At 40.7% G+C, this 17,811-nt stretch overlaps 1 protein-coding gene across 5 annotated transcripts in view; it reads right to left on the bottom strand.

The window, feature by feature from the left end:
• The window catches only part of B3GALNT2 (beta-1,3-N-acetylgalactosaminyltransferase 2), a 60,586-nt gene that overhangs the window by 27,225 nt on the left and 15,550 nt on the right, over window positions 1-17,811 (bottom strand). For 4 of the 5 annotated variants that reach the window (XM_086679635.1, XM_086679637.1, XM_086679634.1 and 1 more), the window contains exons 2-5: window positions 17,557-17,704; window positions 10,056-10,156; window positions 6,222-6,415; window positions 1,335-1,430 (exon numbers count right to left, since the gene is read on the bottom strand). In XM_086679635.1, the coding sequence (XP_086535761.1) occupies window positions 1,335-1,430; window positions 6,222-6,415; window positions 10,056-10,156; window positions 17,557-17,704 (539 nt within the window). The remainder of the gene's footprint in view (window positions 1-1,334; window positions 1,431-6,221; window positions 6,416-10,055; window positions 10,157-17,556; window positions 17,705-17,811) is intronic. The other variant, XM_086679636.1, reaches the window with a different exon arrangement.

Raw genomic sequence — 17,811 nt, 5'->3', positions numbered from 1 at the left:
AGCCACTACTCTTAATTAGAAGATACCTTTAACGGTACATCATGTAACAAAGAAAAAAGTTCATATATGAAATTAGAAGGAATACAAGGACACAGGAAAATAGGCATTCTCATATAATGCTGATGATGACTCAAACTGATACAAACTGCTAAGCTGCCCTCCAGAAAGAAATCGTATGCCTCAAAAATTCGTAGAAAGTCCAAACCAACAACTTACTCTAAGAAAATAACGTTACGTACACCAAAGAGGAAGGAGCATGAGGATGCTTGCTACTGGCTGTTGTGTAACACTGAGAAATTGGAAACTTTTTCCCAGTGCATTTTAGTTTCGCTTTTATTTAAAATGTTTTTAAGCAGAAGTTCATGTACAGGTGAAATGAAGGAGATCCCTTTCACATCTACAGAATTTACACAGATAGTTCCAACTACTTGTACTTAACTCGAAAGATCCACAGCGTACTGTAAGATGTGTTGCAAAAGTAAACAGAACCCACAAGACCAGTGGTAGGAAATTGTCTCTTGGTTAGCCTGCAGAACCGATCAGCTGTCTAGCTTCCACGTTTTAGCTCGCCTTTGACGTTGCGGCATGAACTCTACGGGAGATCTAAAGTGACTCCCAGAGATGCTTGGGAAACTGATCCCTACCGTGGTTCCAAAGCACTGAACTGAGGAATGGACTCAGAACAGACTGAACCAGGCTGGAAAGGCCGAAGCTGATGGATGAGCGATCTGTTCGTGCCCAACCGTGCAAGGCTCAGCAGCCAAACTGTGGCTTCACCGCAGGACTGATGAGGCGCTTGGCAGGCGGGTGAGGGGATCTCTAGAACACATGTGCTTAGGACTGGACCTAGAAGGATCTAGAAGGGGACAGCTCTTTTCAGACATGTTCCATAACCTGGGGAGCTTTATTCATCTTGGAATTGTGGCCGATTTCTCTGCAATTATCCTGTCTGCACTCACCACCCCCATCTTTAGGTTAAGTTAAACTACCTGACTTATTCAAATAGTGTCTGCATCTGGTGTTTCCATCAGCCCGTACCTATTATTATCCTTTGGCATTAAAACAGTCATGCCGTACTCTGCTAAATAAACCATGGTAACACGAATGCTTTCCGAAGAGTGTGGTTTGGCAGCCCCCGGGGCATCCTGGAGCTCCATGGCAGTCCGATGCAGAGAGCCACATCTCCGTACATAATACACGCACTGCAGTAGCTTCACCTACACTCTGGAGAGCTGTCCTCATACAACAAAAAACAGAGTGCCTGTCTCTGCAGAACGTAACCTGGCCTATGAAGGACTGAACTGGTATCACAGCCTCTTCCTTATCCCCCATACCTCGGGCAAGATGAACTGCTCCACAGGCTTGTACCACAGCTTGTTCACCTGTACACCACAGCTCGGAGGACTAAAACGGGCCACGAAGAGGGCCTCCTACGAATGGGGGGGAGGGGGAGGAGGAGGCAAGAAATAGGAAAAAAACAAAAAGAAAAGACTTCATGTTAGTACATCTGCAGCAAGTTTGCAAACATCTTCTGTCTTGGTCAGCATAATTCTCGATGGCCCAGCCACAGTTAATACAGGTCTCCTGTCATTTAGACATCATTTGCGTTTTCCAGTGAAATCATGGTTATTAAATAGGTATTTAAGATAACGAAAGTTGTCATGAAGTTCTAAAACACTAACTAGGGGCGCCTGGATGGCTCAGTCGGTTAAGCGTCCGCCTTCAGCTCAGGTCATGATTTCGCGGTTCCTGAGTTTGAGCCCCACATCAGTCTCTGTGCTGACAGCTCAGAGCCTGGAGCCTGCTTTAGATACTGTGTGTCAGCTCTCTCTGCCCCTCCTGCACTCATGCTGTCTCTCAAAAATAAATAAACATTTAAAAAAATGTTAAAAAAATCCGAAAGTAATCCTAATTTCTAGATCAGGATAACAGTGGAATCCAGAGACCTGCTGTTTTAGTTATGTGTTTTGAGTTTTTGTATCAGTGAAACTTAACCACAATAAAACATAAACTCCCATACCTGAGTCATTTCATAAAGCTCTCTCACTGTAATCATAATGGCTGGAATCATTAGTAGGATTTGTTCCCTCCTGCTTACATTTATGTAATTAAGCACATTCACTAACTACAGATTCTTTAGAAAAGGCAGGAATAGGACAAAATGCAAAAAAAATAAATCTAATCTGAAATTGATTTACATATTTACTGGTTGCTCTCTAACACCGTATCTGTTACTAACAATTAACGTTCAAAATAATACAAAAGTAAGTTTAATGATGTCTAAAAAAACTGAGTTCTTCTATAGATAACAATTCTATAGATAACAATTATGAACACTGGACAAAACAAAAAAAAAAAAAATGATCTGAAGGCATTGGAATGTGAACAGGCTGAAACTGGAGGAAAATCAATACTAGGAAGTATGGCACATTAAAAAAAAAAACCATTTTTTAAATGGTTCTTAGTCTGAAGGCACACCTTGCAAGGGCAACTAGAAATTCTAATTAAAAACTGCCATTATTCTGGTTGAAAAAAATCAAAGGACAGAGTTGGGATAAACACACCAGCTACAAAGTGAGGAAAATCCTGAAAAGTAAAGGGTCAAAAAGAGAGAATCCTAAATTCTTCATATAAATTCTGCCCAAATCTGTGGTTGACTCAGAATCATGACAGCCACATTCAAAACGGAATCCAAGTAGCCCATCAAAGTCCCAAAGAACTGAACAGAGATTTCAGCTGCTGCCCATTGCAAAGGAGAAAAAGTCTAAAGTCTCTCTCAGCCAATGTAGCTGCCTGGCTAAAACAAAACAAAACAAAACAAAAATCAACACTCTGCATGGAATATAATTGGATCCAGAGATCCTGCAATGAATTATTCACAGTATCTAGGATATAATCCAAAGTTACTTGAGAAAAGATACACAAGGAAAATGTTATCCATGCTCAAGAGAAAAGATGATAATCAATGAAGACAGATTTCAACATGATTCAAATACTAGAATAAACAGACAGTATTTTAAAGCCATTATTATAACTAAGGTCAAAGCTGCAAAGAAAATATGGTCAAATATGAATGAACAGGAAATTTCAGAGAAATAAAACTACAAAAGAGAGTTAAAGGGAAATTCTAGAACTGAGAAGGACAATGTCTAAAATAAATTCACTGGCAAGGCTTAACAGCAGATTTGAGATGCCAGAGAGTCAGTGAATTTGAATACAGATTAATGGAAATGATCAAATCTGAAAAACAGAAAAAAGGTCTAATATACATGTAATCGGAATCCTGAAATCAGTGGAGAAATGGGGTTGAGCAAAATTTTTTGAAGACGTAATAGCTGAAGGTTTCCCAAATTTGGTAAAAGACAAACTTACAGATTCAAGAAAGTTGGCAAACCCTAAGCAGAATAGACACAAAGAGAAAGCCACACCAAAGTGCAACACAATCTAGCTGCTTTTAAAACCAAATATAAAGAGAAAATCTTCACAGCAGCCAGGAAAAGCAGGCAAAAACCACATAACATACATCCTCCCGGGGGCAGTACGAAAGCTAGTTGGCTGAACACCAGACACAATGGAGGCCAGAAAATACTGAGCTGACATCTTAAAAATATTGAAGAGAAAAAAATCAATCCATAATTTCTATATCCAGAAAATATTCCATAAGAAAAAAAGGAGGGGGGGGGGACAGAATAAAAGCAAAATAAAAACATTTTCAGAAAAAATGAAAACTAAGCAAATTCATTACCAGTAAACTTGCATATTCAGGAAACTTCAATATTCAGGAAGGAATGAAGAGCACCGGATAAGGTAAATATGTGTGTGGGCAAATATAAAAGATTATACCTTCTCTAAATTACTTTCATACACATTTAACTGTATTTTTTTTTTTTAATGTTTACTTGTTTTTGAGAGAAAGATAGAGGGACAGTGTGAGCCGGAGAGGGGCAGAGAGAGAGGGAGACAGAATCCAAAGCAGGCTCCAGGCTCTGAGCTGTCAGCACAGAGCCTGCTGCAGGGCTTGAACACACAAACGGTGAGATGATGACCTGAGCCGAAGTTGGATGCTTAACCGACTGAGCCACCCAGGCGCTCCCACATTTAGCTGCTTAAAGCAAAAGTTGTAACGCTGTATTGTTCTTATATTTTACATGAAAGGGTACACATTAATTTTAACAACAAAGAAAAGTTTAAGATGTGTATTATAGTCTTTCCGTCAACCACACACACGCAAAAATAGTAATACAAAGACTGTAGCTGAAAGGACAACAGAGAAATTAAAATGGAATTCTAAAAAATATTCAAACCCAAAGAAGGCAGGAAAAGAGGAACAGAGAAATGAAAAACAGTGGAACAAACAGAAAACAAATAGCAAAATGAAAAACAGAAATCTAACCACTTCAAGAGTTGCATTAAATGTAAATGGATAAACACTCCATGTAAAAAAGTAGAGATTCTCAGACCGGATAAAAAGGAAGACCCAACTACATGCTATCCTCAAGAAACACAATTTCTAGCAACATAAAAAAAAAAAAAAAATGATATATCTTGACCAAGACGAATAGGAGGTTGGCTTAACATTTCAAAACCAAAAAATGTAATTCATCCCACTAACAGAATAAAAAATAAATAAGAACCCTGGAAACATTCTATATGCCCACTATCAGGAGAACAGAAAACATATTGCTGGAATACAACTCAGAAAAAAAAAAAAAAGGAAAAGTGATGGGGCGTTGGGTGGCTCAGTTGGCAGAATTTGCCCTCTTGGTCTCAGGTCTCAAGCCCCACACTGGGCATAGAGCTCACTTAAAAAAAAAGTAAAAGGGAAGGGAAAATTCACTAATACATACAAGAACATGTATGGGTTACAAAAACATGCTGAGTGAAAAAAGCCTTACACAGGAGAGTACTTTTTGATTCTATTTACATATAAAATCCTACAAGAGGCAAAACTAGTCAATGGTAACAGAAAAGAAAAAAAAAAAAGGCTACCTCTAGGAAAGGGACAAGGGGACAGGAGTTTAGTTTACACAACCTTATGCAGTTTAAACTGACTGAGGGGTGCCTGGCTGGCTCAGTCGGAAGAGCACGTGACTCTTGATCTCGGGGTCGTGAGTTACAAGTCCCAGGTGGGGTGTAGAGATTTCTTTTTTTTTTTTTAAAAATTTGTTTTTTCAACGTTTATTTATTTTTTTTTTTTGGGGACAGAGAGAGACAGAGCATGAACGGGGGAGGGGCAGAGAGAGAGGGAGACACAGAATCGGAAACAGGCTCCAGGCTCTGAGCCATCAGCCCAGAGCCTGACGCGGGGCTCGAACTCACGGACCGCGAGATCGTGACCTGGCTGAAGTCGGACGCTTAACCGACTGCGCCACCCAGGCGCCCCGAGATTTCTTAAATAAACTTTAAAAAAGTAAATAAATAAAAATTAAAAACCACAAACAAACATTAAAGTCTAATTAATGACATGTATGCTGAAGTGTTTAGGGCCAAAGTGTACTGATGCCTGACATTGACTCTGAAATTCAGTAAGGAAAAAAAAAAAGATCGAGAAACAACTATGTACATGATAAAGCAAATGCAGCAAAATATTAACTACTGTAGAAATTAGGTAGATACATGGGTGTTCACTATAGAATTCTGCCAAGATTTCTATAGTTTAAAACCCACAAATGGATCTTTTCAAATGCAATTCCTCATTGACATACTCCTTCAGATATGCTCTGTGAACAAATCAGATTTCCCCACATATCAGGAACACAGTAAGCCCAGCTGTTTTAAACTTTCATTCCCTCTACATCCTCATTACAAAAGACCTTTGAAGCACCTGTCAGCCTTGCATTATAGCGACAGACTTTCAGGCTTGGAACAGAGACAATAATACTTGCTTATACCTCAGAGTCCCAAAGTTTTTACGTTCACTATCAACTTTTGTAATTCCTTAGGCTTTAGGGGATTTTCAGTTGGGAATTTCTAATCTGGTCCAATTTTTTTCTTTTCTAGATACAAGACGTTTATTATCCATTGGTATTCTCTTCCCAAACCAGCATATTAATATATTATGCTATCGTGTATCCAATTAGTAAGGGAAGTCTTCCAACCACAGGTAATTATGTAGTCTCCCAATCTGCTATATGCCATGAGGAAAAAGCTGGTGTTTTTTAAAAAGAAAACTGGGGGAAATTTGTAAAAAAAAAAAAAAAAAAAACCAAAACAGTGCATACCTCTTGTTCTGCCTGATAAAGCTTGACAGTGATGTTCCTCTGGAAACCCACATCACTGGCGTCATAAAACACCCCAAGACTGGTAATAACAATCGGGTAAAGGACTCGGAAGGTCACGCTGACAACCTGGTCCTCAGAAATTCCTGATGAGGTGTCTTCAGAAAGACTGAATGCCTCGATTTCCTGGTTCAAAACTAAGGATGTAAGGAGAAAAGGAGTTTTACGTAACCAAAGAAATATAATCTTATAATTCACAAATGACAGTAATTAAAAAAACTCTCCAGAAATATGGCTGCTTCCAGGAACAAAAACAAACTTATTTTGAAATTTAAGAATGAAGTTCTCACCCACATCTTGGTAAAATATTTAATCATCAGAACAACTTTAGTAAGTTTTTGTATACACATGTGGGCATATATATGTCCAAACGCCACAGAGGAATATTATCAAAGGCATCTATCTATTAGGAAAGGTTGGATAAACAGGGATATTAAAAACAGTACCTAATGCACTCATAAATAATGAGAAAATTTAGTCTTGCTCTGCAAATTCCAAAATTCCTATTTCTTGCTGGGCAATTTAAAATATTTGTGATGTCGCTGGGGTGCCCGGGTGGTTCCGTCAGTTAAGCACCCGGCTTCGGCTCAGGTCATGATTTTGCAATTCGTGAGTTTGAGCCCCGCGTCGGACTCTGTGCTGACGGCTCACAGCCTGAAGCCTGCTCAGATTCTGTCTCCCTCTCTCTCTACCCTTCCCCCACTAGCACTCTGTCTCTCTCTCTCTCTCTCCCTCAAAAGTAAATAAACATGAGAAAAAAAACTAAAAAATAAATAAAAAATAAAAAAACAAAATACCTGTGATGTCGTAAGACAAAAGTACTTGAAATCACTTCCAGTAACGCTGAAAAACCCTATGCAATACTGGTAAAAGAGGAGCACATCACACACAGTAAGCATTTCATCACACCCCATGCACCAGGCCCCATCATGCTTACATCTTCACAACTGCTACGTCGTATGGCATTATCTGGCATCGTGGGTTACGATACTGAGGCCTGGTGATTTAAGTGACTCACTCAAGGTCACAGAAAGTGGCAGAGCCAGGAATCAACCCCAGGTTTATTGACTTTGAACTCAGTGCACTTTACACTCCCTGGTCTAAATCAAAGCCAAAAACTGTCCTTTTCAAATAGCATTTTTAATTACCATAAATGAATCAGGCCCGATTACATGAAGGAGTTCACATGGCTGAGAACATCAGTGCCACTTTGTGAAGTAATATAAAGACCTATTCTACAAGATTTTCTCAAAGTCCTTTGTATCTTTTAGAGCTGTGGCTTTCCAATTTTGCTGCTCACACAACCCCATCAGTTAAACACATTTGTATACACACTCATATATTTACTTACAAAATATACACATATATTACTGTTACCAGTGTGCTCAGTCTTTATAAATATTACGTTTTATTTTCAGTTAAATAGAAATTCAGTCTTCTTCTGACACCCAGTGGATCATTTGGATCCCTACCTAAGAATTTCTAGAATGCTCTTTTACACTTAACAGATGCTCAATAAAATGTGACTAAGTGGAATCAATTGCTCCTACCCAATTACATACATGAGCAGGAGGGTGAAAAGGGAGGATACACTTTTTATCACGAGCTGGGCAAACACTGGCCAGGGAGTCTAGACGCTAAATAAACTGGATGACGGCAGAAGTTTTTCTTTTTCATACACTCAGTAAATTTAAGATATTCAAAATATAAGCATGTATGTTAAAGGCCAACAGGTTAAGCATATTACAACATAATTACATATCTATTTAAAACAGATGGACCTTGGACTTCAGGCTACCTAGACACAGGAAACTATGTTGCTTTGATAATGTTATTAATCAACTCTTCTACACAGCCAGAGCATCATGATGATGATTAGTGCTCATGATGACCTTAAGGTATTAAAATAAACCTAAATGCCGTCTGAGTCATCAAAAACGATAAAATTAGATTCAATATAAATTTAGTTACTCATATTTTCTAAAAATTTGTAAGCTAAGTATTACATATATGAAAATCTTCTATTAATCGACAGCTCCATTCTTTTACTATTAATGAACAGTAACCCTTAAAATAATAAAAGCCTGGTTAATTTAAGGTGAGATTTTTAAAAATTTGATTTGGTTTTGGATTTTAAATGTAATTCGTTCTAGGCTACTCTTACATCATCGGTAATACATTTTATTAGGTTCATGGTCCCTCTGGGACTACAGTGCAAGCGAAGGGACCTTCTCTCCAGAGAAACACAATTGCCCATGAAATTGTAATTGCAGCATTAACTAAAAGATTGGGAGTGAGAAACCTCTGCTTTACGCTACAGACCTGAAAATACGGTACAATTTATTTAAAAAGCTGATTGAAACTGAACTTTATAAAAGGCAGGTTCTTTAAAATAAAATTAACTACCTACTACGTCCCAGGAACTATTCTAAATATTATACGTATATACCAACTTACTTCATCCAGTCAGTCCCTATGAGGTAAGAACTTTCATGTCCACTTTATGGATGATGAAACTGAGGCACGGGGCGCCTGGGTGGCTCAGTCTGTTAAGCGTCCGACTTTGGCTCAGGTCATGATCTCATGGTTTGTGGGTTCGAGCCCTTTGTCGGGCTCTGTGTTGACAGCCCGGAGCCTGGGGCCTGCTTTGGATTCTGTGTCTCCCTCTCTCTGCCCCTCCCCAGCTCGCTCATTCTCTCTCTCAAAAATGAATAAACATTAAAAAAAAGGAAACTGAGGCACAAAACGGGTAAATAATTGATCAAAGGTCACACCTAGAAAAGGCAGAGCCTAGATTTAAAGCCATGAAGCCAGACTCCAAAGCCCACACACTTAACTATCGCTACCTATAAAAGCGAGGTGTATATAATCATACAGGTTTGACAAATCTCAAAATACCAGAAGTCATAATCAGCACATTTAAGACTGAAAAGTTTAATCTTCCTTAGAAACACAGTTGAAAATAGGAAATGTGGATTAAGAAAGATAAACTGTTATACAATCCACAATTACCTAAAATCGGTTCCCTGGTAACAAAGGGAACCCAATCAGGACCATCTCTCTGCCTCATTAGAACTCCCAGAAATCTTGAACTATAAGGAATGCGAAATATTACTCATATTTAAAATTTTGGGGGGCACCTGGTGGCTCAGTTGGTTAAGCGTCCAACTTGAGCTCAGGTCTGATCTCACTGTTTATGCGTGCAAGACCCGCATCGGGCTCTGTGCTGACAGCTCAGAGCCTACAGCCCCCTTCGGATTCTGTGTCTCCCTCTCTCTCTGACTGTCCCCCGCTCCCACTCTGTCTCTCTCTCTCTCTCAAAAACAAACAAATGTTAAAAAAAAATTTTTTTTTTTAATTTTTTTGCCATTTCTTTCTTTTGCAGAAGCTTAGACAATAATCCTAAGAGAAAGCCGATTCACAGTATTTGTACCAAGGTCACTCTAACTCGACAAGACAGTGAAGTGAGCAGTTATCTCCAAGTTCAAGATTCCGTTATTCAGTACTTATCTAGGTGTGAGGAATCTCCAGATGCATCTGAATCACGCTGAGCAGCTAACTCTCCTGGATCCTGAAGTTATGTATATCTATAAAGACTCCTCACAGATACCAACAGTGATCAGTCAACTGTCAAAAAAGAGGAAAGCTACACTTGGATGAAAGCTGAATTTTAGTCTGCTAAATAAAAATGGACCACGGGGCTAGGGAGCTTAGCAGCTTTTAGTCCACACCAGACTTGTACACGGAGTGACAGGGCTGAGGAAAAAGGCAACTCACCTGGATTCGTGATGTTGAGCAGTCGGCAGGAGTAAGGGTCTTCCCTGTCTTCCACGGGCACCTCGCAGCCACGAGCACCTATTATGAACTTGACAAGCACACTGAGAGAGATGTTGGCATTAACATCAGATACTGATCTTTACTTTGCACACACACGTTTCTCACACCCATATCAGAGCTTTTGCTTTGAGACACAAGTATTTATGACAATTCATTCCAACTTTCCTTTTCTAGTCCAGCAAAAGAACCAGCAACCCAAAAGTCGCCAGCCACCAAGTGACTTCCGCGTAAGCCCTCTACTGTTGTGCTGTTTTAAAGCAAGTCTGAGTGTTTGGCCTGGCTGCCCGCAGACGCTCAAACCAGTTATGAGCAACTACAGTAAAGCCAGTTTCTCATGCCCCGACTCACAAACGTATCTCTGTCTGCAATCTTCTTGACTTGCTTCCTTCCATGTCAGAAGGTATTCCTTTTGCTCCAGATCAGTCTGTCTATGCAAGAGGAGGTCCTCTCCTACACCTTTCTTCGCCGGTTACCTGTACCGCGTGGTCCCTTCCCTACACATTATAAATACGGTGAAGTGGTTTTTTGTTTTTTTTTTTTTAATTTTTTTTATTGTTTATTCATTTCTGACAGAGAGACAGCATTAGCGGGGGAAGGGCAGAGAGAGAGGGAGACACAGAATCCGAAGCAGGCTCCAGGCTCTGAGCTGTCAGCACAGAGCCCCACATGGGGCTCCAACTCATGAACTATGACATTATGACCTGAGCCAAAGTTGGACGCTTAGCCGACTGAGCCACCCAGGTGCCCCGACGAAGTCTTGGTATTAATTTCTGTATACCTGCCATCCCTTCCTTGTCTCTACCCTTTCCTTTACAGTCCCACAAAGGAATTAACTAAAGTTGCAGGCTCTAATTTCTCATGTCCCACTCATTTTATAAAACAGAGATTCTAACTTCGATACCCAACACTTACACTGAGATGTTTACCCCAATGTAGCCACCGATTCGCTGTTAAATCAACAGATGCTTTTCAACCCTTCAACCTGTGGTTCGATAGCGCTGGTCTCTGGACAGGGCTCTCTCCCCTCTGTTACACAGCCGGCTCAGTCCCCTCACTGGCTCTTCTTCCCCAGCTTGTCCGTTAGGGGAGATACTAAAGCGGGGCTTTGCCCTTGTCTCTTCTTGCTCTTTTTTGCTTGCTTTCCCTGGACACGGTTTACTCCTGAGGCTTCAACTGGCTTGAGAATGATTTCTGAATTAGCGTCTCTAGTTTGGACCCATCTTCCAAGTAAAAGATCCCTATATTCATTGGACACCTTCACCTAGATGGCCTACAGGTGACAGGTGCTGGAGCCTGTGCCCACTGGCTTGAGAGAGCCAACCGCTAAATGTTTGGGAATTCTGTGGGCTGGTTATTAAGCCTGGCCTTTATTAAATTACATAAACTTACAATTAATACATTACATTAAAAACAAAGAAAATACCTGAGTTAATAATTTCTTAATTATTTCACTGTTATCTATGCTCTTGAGGTTATTTTTATCTATTCTATCCATGTGGTGGAAATATAATGGTGTGCTAATTAATACATACCTTCCCCAACTCTATGTTCAGAGATGTTGCATTAGTTAGTTCAAAGTGGTCACGGTGAGAGTATTTACACCATGGAAGGTAGCAAACACTACAAATAAGGGTCTTATTTATTGTTTTGTTGACTTTAAGTGACGGGAGGGGGAAAAAAGTAAATGTTGGAGGAAAAGTTAATGCAGATTAAACTTAAAAATGTGCCATGTCTGTACAGATCAACGCAACAGGATAGAAAGCCCAGAAATAAACCCACAATTATATGGTCAATTAATCTATGACAAAGGAAGTGAGAACATCCAATGGGAAAAGACAGTCTCTTCAACAAATGGTGCTGGGAAAACTGGACAGCTACATGCAAAGGAATGAACTGGACCACTTTCGTATACCATACACAAAAATAAACTCAAAATGGCTTAAGGCCTAAATGTGAGACCTGAAACCATAAAACTCCTAGAAGAAAACAAAGGCAGTAATTTCTCTGACATTGGCCATAGAAACATTTGTCTAGATATGTCTCCTCAGGCAAGGGAAACAAAAGCAAAATTAAACTACTGGGACTACACCAAAATAAAAAGCTTCTGCACCATGAAGGAAAAAAATCAATAAAACTAAAAAAAGGCAACCTACTGAATGGGAGAAGATATTTGCAAATGACATATTCAGTAAGGGGATAGTATTCAAAATGTATAAAGAACTTACACAACTCAACACCAAAAAACCAGATAATCCAATTAAAAATAGTCAGAAGACACGAATAGACATTTTTCCAAAGAAGACATCCAGATGGCCAACAGACACATGAAAAGATGCTCAACATCACTCACCATACAGAAATGCAAATCAAAACTACAATGAGATATCACCTCGCACCTGTCAGAATGGCTAAAATCAAAAACACAAGAAACAAGTGTCGGCCAGGATGTGGAGAAAAAGGAACACTTGTGCGCTGTTGGTGGGAATGCGAACTGGTGCAGCCACTGTGTGGAGGGTCCTCAAAGAATTACAGATAGAATTACCATACGATCCAGGAATGCCACTATTGGCTATTTATCCAAAGAAAACAAAAACACTAATTTGAAAAGATATGTGCATCCCTATGTTTACCGCAGCCAGTATCAGTCCATGGAAACAACTCCAGTGCCACTGATAGATGAATGGATCAGGGAGATGTATAGATATACAATGCGATATCACTGAGCCATAAAAAAAGAATGAACTCGGGGCGCCTGGGTGGCGCAGTCGGTTAAGCGGCCGACTTCAGCCAGGTCACGATCTCGCGGTCCGTGAGTTCGAGCCCCGCGTCGGGCTCTGGGCTGATGGCTCAGAGCCTGGAGCCTGTTTCCGATTCTGTGTCTCCCTCTCTCTGCCCCTCCCCCGTTCATGCTCTGTCTCTCTCTGTCCCAAAAATAAATAAAAGTTGAAAAAAAAAAATATTTAAAAAAAAAAAAAAGAATGAACTCTTGCCATTTGCCACAACATGGATGGATCTAGAGAGTATAATGCTAAGTGAAGTAAGCCAGAGAAAGACAAAACAGACTCTTAACTAGAGAAAACAAACTGGTGGTTACCAGAGGGAAGGTGGGGAGGGGGGACAGGTGAAATAGGTGAAGGGCACACTTATCGTGGGGCGCCTGGGTGGCTCAGTCAGTTAAACATCCGACTCCTAGTTTCAGCTCAGGTCATGATCTCACAGTTGGTGCGTTTCAGCCCCACATCGGTCTCTGTGCTGCTGGTGCGGAGCCGGCTTGGGATTCTCTCCTTCACTGCCCACCTCTCAAAATAAATACATAAACTTAAAAATTTTTTTTCTTTAAAAAAGAGCACGCTGCTCATAATGAGCACTGAGTACTGAATGGAACTGCTGAACCACTCTATCATACTCCCGAGATAATGTAACATTGTATGTTAATTATACTTGAATTAAAAATAAGTAAATAAAAATTAAAAGACAAAAGCTATGTGTTTGTAGCCATCCCACTGTGAATGGTACAAAAAATTGAGGAAATACTCTTCCACTGTCCAAAACCTATTATCCAATTCAGCAAAGAAGCTGGACTCCTACTGACTGAGAGTAAACTTCCGGCACATACCTCAGTTGTCACTTTAGTTCTACTCTTTAACTTAAAGGGAACGTTTATGTCAGAACTACACTCTTTTGTCAGTTGCAAGCATAAGTCAAGTCTAAAACAATAAAAGCATTCACAGGAGAATCTGCTGGCTACACGGCATTTGTAATAAAGAGTATCATACAAGTTACCCTGTCACTTGTGTGCTGTACATCCTTTATATCAACAAAACTTACAGGAAACATACGTGTACATACAAACATACTCATTTCTCAGAGAGCCAGCTGGTAAACACTTACTAGCACACCACCGCCAGGAGCTACCACAAACTCCACATACCCACAGCGGACTTCTTTCCCATGACACCTGCTCTTCTCATCTGGCATTTTTCGTGTCGACTGACGCTTTCACTATTCTCCATGTTAAAAGCTAGCAATCCTCCTCCTCCTCCTCCCCGCACCTACTGACGTCATTTTCCTCGAAGGTCACGCTTTAGTTCAGCCCCTCGGCCTGTCCCCACGGCTGTTGTGCGTGACCCGGCCGCTGCCTACCCCTTGGTTCCACACCCGCCCTGCTCTCTTTACCTCATCATCCCTGTCTCTCCACCTCTCTTTCCTTCCCCAGCGCTTCACCTCACTCTTGCCCACAAGCCCCTACCCCACGTGTTCCAGTTACGTGGAACTGTTTGGGGTTTCCCAAACACTCCAGGCTGTTTTCTATCTCTTTATATCACAGCACATATAACATTTTATTACACTATTACATCTACTTCCTTCCATTAAACTTCCCCCATAAAGACCCAGGCTACACTGTGACTCTCTTTATATTCTACCACGAGCAGTACACTACCTCCGTGCAGAAGATACGTTGTGAAGTTGACAACTTATTTATTTTATTACAAAGGCTTGTAATTAAACAAGGTCCTGGAAATATATGTGGAGTCTGGCTCCTTCAGTGAAATGCAAGATTTGAAAGTAAGCCACAGAAATGCACACACTTTCTTTTACTAATGGCCAATTAAGGCAGAGTACCATTTATAAACAACTAGCATTTAAAATAAGAGTGCAGGGGTGCCTAGGTGGTTCACTCGGTTGAGCGTCTGACTTCAGCTCATCACAGTTCGTAAGTTCAAGGCCCATGTTGGGCTCTGTGCTGACAGCTCAGAGCCTGGACCCTGCCTCGGATTCTGTGTCTCCCTCTCTCTCTGCCCCTCCCCCATTCATGCTCTGTCTCTCTCTGTCCCAAAAATAAAAATAAAACGTTAAAAAAAAAAAAAGATTATAATAAAAGTATACACAGAAATAAATAAATTTGCTAATTAATTATATTTACCAAGTTAGTTTTTTAAAGCCATCTTAAATACTCTTACCAGATCCATAAACTTACTCTGCCCCAGGAAGGAGTTTGGGCTAATATCTATTTTTATACAGCTATCCCATCATTTTTATAAAACAAATCACCAACCTACTAAATTTAAAGCAGGAATGCTATAATGACAAATTAATTACTGGTGAATATCTGAAGGTCAATTTTCCTCATGACATTTAGTTCTGAGTCATTCCCTCAATAGCTGTTGAGTGCCTTCCCCTGAGCCAAGTTAGGTTGCAGGTATCAGAAATACATCAGTGAAAAAAGCCAGTCCTTGTACTCATGAAACTACATTCTAACGGAGAAAGACAAACACTTTATATATATAAAGCTAAATATAATAAACATGTTAGTTGGTGATAAGTATTAGAAAGAAAAATAAAGTCAAGTAAGGGAAGATACAGAAAGGGGTTGGGTGCTATTTAATATGGGGCTGCTAAGGTGACATCTATTCTAAGCAGAGATCTGAAAAACCTGAGACCGGGGAACCATGAGGATATCCAGTGGAAGAGTGATAAAGACAGGGGAGATAGTAAGTGCAAAGGCCCTGAGGCAGAAGCACAATTAGTGTACTGAACCACGGTGATGGTGACCACTGTAGGGGAAGTAGATCTAGATAAGGTCAAAGGCCACAGTAAAGACTTAGCATTTCACTCTGAGAAATCAATAGGAGGCATATGAGCAGAAAACTGACACGATTTGACTAATTTTAAAAGAAGCACTCTGGCTGCTGTATGGAAAATAAAATACAGAGGATCAAAGGTAGATGCGGGAAATTCAGATAGAGGCTTCTGCAATCATCCAGGTGAGAGGCAGCGGTGGGCTGATGGTAAGAGGACTGGGGTGCGGAGAGCAGCGGTTAAGGTGGTCAGAGGCTGGATTCTGGAGGTGACATAAAGGTAGCACCAAGAAAAGATGCTGATGGGTTGGATGTGGCATGTGAGAGAAAGAAGAAATCAAGATAACATTTTATTTTTAAAACTTCTATTTTCCTGATGCCTCAACATCCTCACAAACAGGCTATGAGCATTGTGCTCAGGTGACCCGACGGCAGAGTGACAAGGCTGGTCCCTGCCAAGAGTTCTCCCTCTTGCCCTCTCCTGACTGACCTAGTGACATTCTTTTTTTTTGAATATTTATTTATTTTTGAGAGAGAGAGAGAGAGAGAGGGAGGGAGAGAGAGAGAGAGGAAGACACAGAATCCAAGGCAGGTTCCAGGCTCTAAGCTGTCAGCAGAGAGCCCGACGCGGGGCTCGAACTCACAAACTGCGAGATCATGACCTCGGCAAGTCGGGCGCTCATCTGACTGAGCCCCCCAGGCGCCCAGGGGTCATTATTTTCCGAGATGGGAAAGACTACGTAGGAAGTACAGGTTTTAGAGGAGGTTCTGATTAGTAGTGATGAGTCTGAGGCCTTTCATTTGCCAGGTAATGGGTTCTATTATCACTGAAATCATGAATGAAAGAAACTGGTCTTGAAAAAGAATGAAAGCTGCTATGCATAAGATAGGAAATCTGTAAATGTTCACTGCCGATGATAAGAAAATTCTGCAGTTGTATAGCTACTCAGTCCCAAACATGCCAGCTTCATGCAATCCTGAAAGAGCTTCTGAGAACCAGTCATCACCTCAGTGTCCTCACATGACTAAGAGTTCAACCTCTTCCACTTCCACTAGCTTCTCTTCCACTAGCCTCTCACTCTGTAACTTCAGAGGCTGGTCTCCCTGAGAAGACGAAGGCCTTGGGCTCCTAACCAATAACTAAGCCATCTAATATCAACAGATGTGCTACCAAAGGTCAACCCTGGAAGGGTAGTCAGGAAAAAGAGCATGGCATACCACACACACTGCCGATCACACGACTAAAAAAGACCACAGAACAGAAAAAAACTAGGTGCGTCTCTGGGAAGTTAGCAAAAAGCATATTCACACACAAACTTGTCTAAGCAGAGAACTCTTCTGGACTAGAACCTTTTACAAATTACTGTTCTAAATCAAAGCAGAAACAAAGCAAAATGAAACAAACTAGGTATCTATAAATAGCAGGTATGTTAACCAATGAATATAGTCTCCCCCAACTATCTTTTGGCTAAGAGCCTCAGTTAAATTTACTTTTGTGGGACACCTGGGTGACTCAGTCAGTTAAGTGTCCGACTTCGGCTCAGGTCATGATCTCGTGGTTCATGAGTTCGAGCCCCGTGTCGGGCTTTCTGTCAATGAGGAGCTCCTTGGGATCCTCTGCCTCCCTCTCTCTGCCCCTCCCTTGCTCATGTGCACACTTGCTCTGTCTCTCAAAACTAAATAAACAGTAAGAAAAATTTCCTTTCGTGACTCAGTTACATGGAGGGAAGGCAAAATGAAATGGCCATTTCTCCCAGGGAGAAAGGCCATAGGCCTAAATTAGCATCTCTGACCATCACCAAAGAAGTTTTTCACAACTCTTACTCAGTAAATCGGGCAAGGTGCCGACTAAGCAGACCTACCGTTGACTTAATGATGGATGTTGCATTAGATGCTTCAGCCAGGTGCTTCTTATCACATTTCGAAGTTCATGGTTATGGCGAGCTGACAACACACCAACTACGACATCATAGTGACTAGATTTCCATGGAGGAAATAAGGCCAATTGATCTAGAAATAAGCAACAATGAATTAGAAATGTCCTGTGTCAATTACTAAGTTCAGCACATAACATAAAAATTTTATTACAGAACGTATGTTCATATGTGTAGAAAATA

This window comes from Puma concolor, chromosome D2 (genome assembly GCF_028749965.1).
Source record: "Puma concolor isolate L17-30 chromosome D2, mPumCon1.1.hap2, whole genome shotgun sequence".
In the NCBI taxonomy this organism is placed as follows: domain Eukaryota; kingdom Metazoa; phylum Chordata; class Mammalia; order Carnivora; family Felidae; genus Puma; species Puma concolor.
Note: the sequence above shows the minus strand (reverse complement) of the source record. Positions and strands in the feature narration are given on the sequence as shown.